General features: G+C 41.2%; 2 protein-coding genes across 2 annotated transcripts in view; one reads left to right on the top strand and one right to left on the bottom strand.

Moving 5' to 3' along the window:
- Positions 1–278: 278 nt before the first annotated feature.
- On the bottom strand, positions 279–737 carry LOC109470937. The gene has a single exon (XM_019770033.1). It carries the CDS (start codon positions 735–737, stop codon positions 279–281), a length of 459 nt encoding a protein of 152 aa, XP_019625592.1.
- Positions 738–1,214: 477 nt separating this feature from the next.
- Positions 1,215–5,506, top strand: part of LOC109471121 (dynein heavy chain 6, axonemal-like) — a 43,331-nt gene continuing 39,039 nt past the window's right edge. The window contains 2 exon segments of the mRNA XM_019770346.1: positions 1,215–1,319; positions 2,723–2,949. Coding sequence (XP_019625905.1) covers positions 2,737–2,949 — 213 coding nt within the window. The 5' untranslated portion in view covers positions 1,215–1,319; positions 2,723–2,736.

Genomic DNA, 5,506 nt, shown 5'->3' with positions numbered 1-5,506 from the left:
ACAGCGGTAGGTGGGGATGGGGGACGGGGGTTACCACTCACCAGGCGGTAAATTTTCCTTTTTTCATATGACATATAGTGTACTTGGCCACCAGTCACGAGCCATCGGACATAATCAGTTGCAGAGTACACTAAGTTGCTACATAGTTTTCATCAGCCCCCCCATGTATGAACAAGACAATCAAATATTTCATTTATAATAGGTTTATACTCATTTTCACAACACCTTGATACCGTCTACAGTCGAGTAAGGCTTCTTCCTGCCTGTCGTGGACTGATCTAGTCGCTTTCCTCGTACTTCAGGTGCTCCCAGTGTCGATCCAATCTTGTTTTGAACTGGTTGACAGAATCACTGGATACTACACTCGGCGGCAGCGAGTTCCAGTCTTTGATGACCCTCACACTGAAAACATGTTGTCTACTTCTTGACTTGGCCAGTGGTACCTTCAGCTTGAAGTTGTGGCCTCTTGTTGTTCCCTTAGCTAACTCGAAGAAACTGTCTGACTGTACTCTTTCCTGCCCAGTCAGGAACTTGAACACCTGAATCATATCACCCCTTCTTCTTCTATACCCCAAGGACGGTAGTCTAAGTCTTTTTAGTCTTTCACTGTAGGGGAGTTCCCAGAACCCAGGAACCAGTTTTGTAGCTCTTCTCTGTACTGCCTCTACTTTCTGCTGATCGAGGGAGTAGTGGGGGCCCCAGATTACATTCCCATATTCCAGGTGGGGACGTACCATGGTCTTGAAGAGTATGGGGACTGTGTCTTTATTCAAGTTGTAGAAGGTTCTCTTAATCAAGCCCAAGACTTGGTTTCCTTTGTTAGCAGCTTTTGCTGTGTGGCAGTGAAATGAGAGCTGGTTGTCAATTGTTACGCCAAGATCTTTCTCCTCCACCGTTTCTTCAATGGTTTGTCCCCCCAGACTGTAGCTACTTTTCTGGTTCGTTCTGCCTAAGTGCAATACTTTGCACTTGGCGACGTTGAAATGCAACAAAGCGGCCATGCTTGAGACCATTCCCCCACTGTGATGAGATCCTGCTGCAGAGCATCTTCCCCAGTCTTGTCTTGGACGGTTCTGTACAGTTTGCTGTCGTCTGCAAATATCTTTATTCCACAAGCCACTGCCTCGGGCCCTTATCGAGAAACCATCTAAAGTTCCCGCGTTTTTACTTTAAAACGGGGCATGCCGGGAAATAGTTGTCAGGTAATTAGAGATTCAACATGGCGGACGTACACAACATTGGTGGTTGTCTCCTAGGAACCTGACGCTGTCTGCGTCCCTCGTTTTTATAAGGTTTACAGTTATCAAAAGCTGATTTCGGTGAGTTATAGGATTTCGACTCTTTCGTAGTTTAACGTTTAGATAGAGCAAATGACAAGTTAAACATAGCGAGTCGAGGTGACCCCCCTCGGGGGAAGGGGGAAGAAACCTGAAAGGGGACGGGGGGTGGGGCAGGGGGTCTGCAGGCGGGTCAGAAAAATGTAGCTAAATAAAGAGTTGGGGGCATACATGACACATAGAGAATCCTTCCTATAAGCAACCTCAGCAGATAAAAGTTCGAGACAAGTCCTCAAATCATTTGATGTAACTTTATCATTACTCTTATCATATGGAAGTTACATGTAAGTTGTAACGTTATAACAGTTGCTGTATGCAAGTTGGTAGTTAATATTGCAAGCCAGGCTCAATAGGCAGTCCGAGTCTTTGATCCCGTTCATACCAGACTTTTAAAAACTGGTTGAAACCGCTAAATAAAACCCATCTAAAACCCTTAGTGTTCATACCAGACTTTTCATAACCGGTTTTGTAAAAATCCTGTCCGGTGAATATCCAATTAATCGCCCATGACAGTTTGAATAACCGTTCCTCTCGGTCTTCCGATTGTTGTCCTTGTATCCTTCTTGTATGCCGTCTTCAGGTTCTTTACCTTACTGTGGCACTGATCCTTTATCTTCGAGAAACCAGGCTCCTCCAACATTTTTGTTTCGGAAGAGCCCCACACAGCATTTTCGAATTCGGCGACTCCTGCTCTCCAAAAATAAGTAACAGGAGCGTCTCGTCTGGTGGCCAGGTTGCGTATGCTGACTCCATTGCAAAATGAAGAGAAACCGTGGAAAAACAGTGGAAATGAACTCAAATTGGTCAAAACAACAGGATCAAAAGTTTGGAGGTCACACAAGGGCCAGGATGCTGACCCCGTGACCCCGGAATTATGACACAAAAGCCGGTTCAATAAACCCTTAACATTCAGACCAGGTTTTTCGGTGGAAAAACCCCTCAAAAACCACCTCCCGAGGTGGTTTTTGAAAATTGGATTTAAACCCCTAAAAAACCGGTTAACTTGCATTCACACCAGGTTAAATAAAAAACGGTTTTTGAAAAATTGGTTGAAACCGCTAAATGTAAGTCTGGTATGAACAGGGTCTTTGATCAGCTTTGAATCTGAATATCATAACTGGCATACCACCAGTGCTGTTGGTATCTCTGATGTGCTGTGAGGTGGGTCTGACACTGACTGCATTAACACCCTACATTTTTGAGAAGAGCATAATTTAGCAAAGAATGACTGTGTGAAGGAAGAACTTTTTGCCATGAAACAGACAGCACTAAATAAACTGTCATCAAGACATGTCTTGATACTACTTATGACAGTACAGCAATTCAACCATGCATTGTTCCATTGTGTAATCCTAACACACTACGTGTCATCCTAACTTTCGCAGACACCGAGACAATCATGGACAATGAATCTACACCGAGCAGAGACACAGGCATGGCCCAGTCTCCAGTCTTAAACCAGGAGTACAGTGATGTCCCTCCTTCTGCTGTGACCAGCTTTCTCACCACTCCTCATTACAACACCATACGGTCCAGTACCCAGGTCCAGAGTGCCCCGCCCACCCTTCTCAGCTCGCCATGGAGCAGGACCATCAATCGAACTCCGCATATGGTAAGCTATACTGTTAGAACTGGGATCATGGTGAAATACGAGATACCAGTTACTGCAAGATGTTTAAATTTCTTTTTCGTTTGTTGTGTACTTAACTGATGTAAGTACCTTGGAGTCAGTGTGCGGAAGTTTTGTTTTCTCTGGTTATGGGAATACAGTTGACTAATGACAGGATGTGAACGAAAAATGGTTTAACAACTAAACTGACATTAGTGAAGGTCGAATTGGAGGTCAAATTGGTCCTCCCGCAGGCTGGTAGGAAATGAAGGGTATTGTGGAAGAACCAATCAGGAACCTGAGAATTGTATGTGTACCACTGTAGAATAAGCACATAAGCCACGTGACTGTTTGAAATGGACAATGTCATGTTAATGTTGCATGAATTGAATATTGAAGGTATGAACACTTTGAGTGATAGTAGATCTAGTTTTTATCCATGCAGTAGAGTGAAAAATCTATCTGTAGGTGTTTTCCATTCACTATGTATGGGGACACTGACAGGAAGTTAGGTCAAGGGTCTCAAAAAAGGTTATTATCTCTTCTTCTCATTTCCTGTCTTCCATTTCCTGCTACAGCAGTAATAATAGCATAAGTGTAATAAGCTATAGTATAATAGCATCTAGTTATAAAATGCATAGACAGGATCAGCTAGAAATTTACCATAATGAATAGAACAAGAAATTTACAACAACTCTAAAATATCTAATGCAGGTATGAATGAAACTTTAATGAAGTTTGTACGTGATGTAATTAGAGGAGTCTTGCCTTACATATATATAACATTTAGTGAGACCAGTTGATGATCATACTTTAAAAAGAAGTTCCTGTAATACATTTTCAGCATTGGACAAAGCAGAATCTCTTTCATATTACTAGTATAGACTTCATTTAAATCCAGGGTGAATTTTTAATTTCTCCACAGCTGCTTGAACTTTCATGAACAGAATAAGTCATTAAACAAGTTCTTTTATACTTTTTTACTCTATCTTACCATCTTGTTGCCCCACTTTGGGTGACCCATTGCAACCCCCAAAGCCCCATAAGTTTAGAACATATGTCTATACATGTTGTACATGTAATTCATATGGGTTTACCAAGTAAGATGAAGATGAAACATCAGATGTGCAATCGTTATGCAAGTCCTGAATTTCCTACCAGAGCCCCTGTCTCTATTGATGCATCAGAATCCAAGCCAGGTACAATCATGTGAAAGTGCCAGCATATTGATCTGACCTTTTGCAAATGCGAGGTCTTAATGCACGACCAAATCTCCTGCCTGGGAATATCACAGGTGCCGCATTACCATAATCCTTTATCCTAACCCACTGACTAGAATATCCACTGCTCACATACATGTACTAGTAAGTTGAACTGATCTGAAAGGATTCCTAGCAGAAACACCTGGTGTTATGGTTGCAAAAATTACATGCAACAGTATAGAAAAACTGTTGCATGTTATTAAATTGATGGAGTAATGCAGAGTAGAGATGACAGGAAACCATTTCCCTAGGCTCTACCAAATAAGAATATGTATGGTATGTGACACATATCAGCAGAGCTAATGCTTTTTAATATAACATTTTGCAATCAGTGCAATAAGACATCAATGAAATTTGTAAGATAAACAAAGAAAAGATATCCATGTCCATTAGTCCATGAACATGTGAAATTCTTTCTGATAGAGATCCTTTACTTGTTTCTAGCATTTAAGTTTCACATGTACATCATGTACAGATTACCTTACCTTAATGCTGTGAAGGTGACCTTGAAGGCATTGGCCTACTTTCTACATGGCATTTAAAAGTCTTAAGTCGTATCGCTTGCCCCAGGGTTGTCTGATCTAATTACTCAACACCCTGTTGGCCCCCATGGAGCGAATCCTAGCCAGGGATTCCTTGATTTCCACACAGATACAAAAGTAGGTCAATATTATCATGAATGAGTATATATGATATTCCTGTACTAGTATGCCAAAGGGACCAAAGTCGGTGTGAGCTGGTAACTCATTTATTGCTAACAGGGACATGGGGTAGAAACAGTGCATCATGACCTCTTCTGCACCTGTTCAATCTCATAATCAGATAGAATAATATGACTGTCTGTAGTACTTAGTCATGGGGTATCATTTGACAACATACCGGTATTGTAATGTAAACTGTCTGTCTCACATTTATGGTAATGCAGAGAGTAGTGTTGCCAACATTTCAGCACCAAGGCTGTGTCTGCCGTATACCATCAGTCCTCACTATGGATCTGGCAATATGCAATATCTGTTGATGACTTATTCAACAACCACTTTCCTATTTTCTATATCAAAGAATCTCTTACCAGTGATAAAACAAAATGTAACAAACATAGTCAACGCAATTTTAATAGTATTAACAAAAACAAGTTTCAAACCTTATTAAAGGACGAAACTTGGATGAACATATACGAATGTACCGATGCTAATTCAGCTTATAGTAAATTTAGCACAATAATTCAGTCGCATTTTAAGAAGTGTTTTCCTCTGATGACATGCAAATTGAACCGCAAATCAGACAATAGGAAACCGTGG

Source organism: Branchiostoma belcheri, unplaced genomic scaffold, assembly GCF_001625305.1.
Source record: "Branchiostoma belcheri isolate BF01 breed outbred unplaced genomic scaffold, Haploidv18h27 scaffold24, whole genome shotgun sequence".
Taxonomy (NCBI): domain Eukaryota; kingdom Metazoa; phylum Chordata; class Leptocardii; order Amphioxiformes; family Branchiostomatidae; genus Branchiostoma; species Branchiostoma belcheri.
This window is presented reverse-complemented; position numbering and strand designations above follow the sequence as displayed.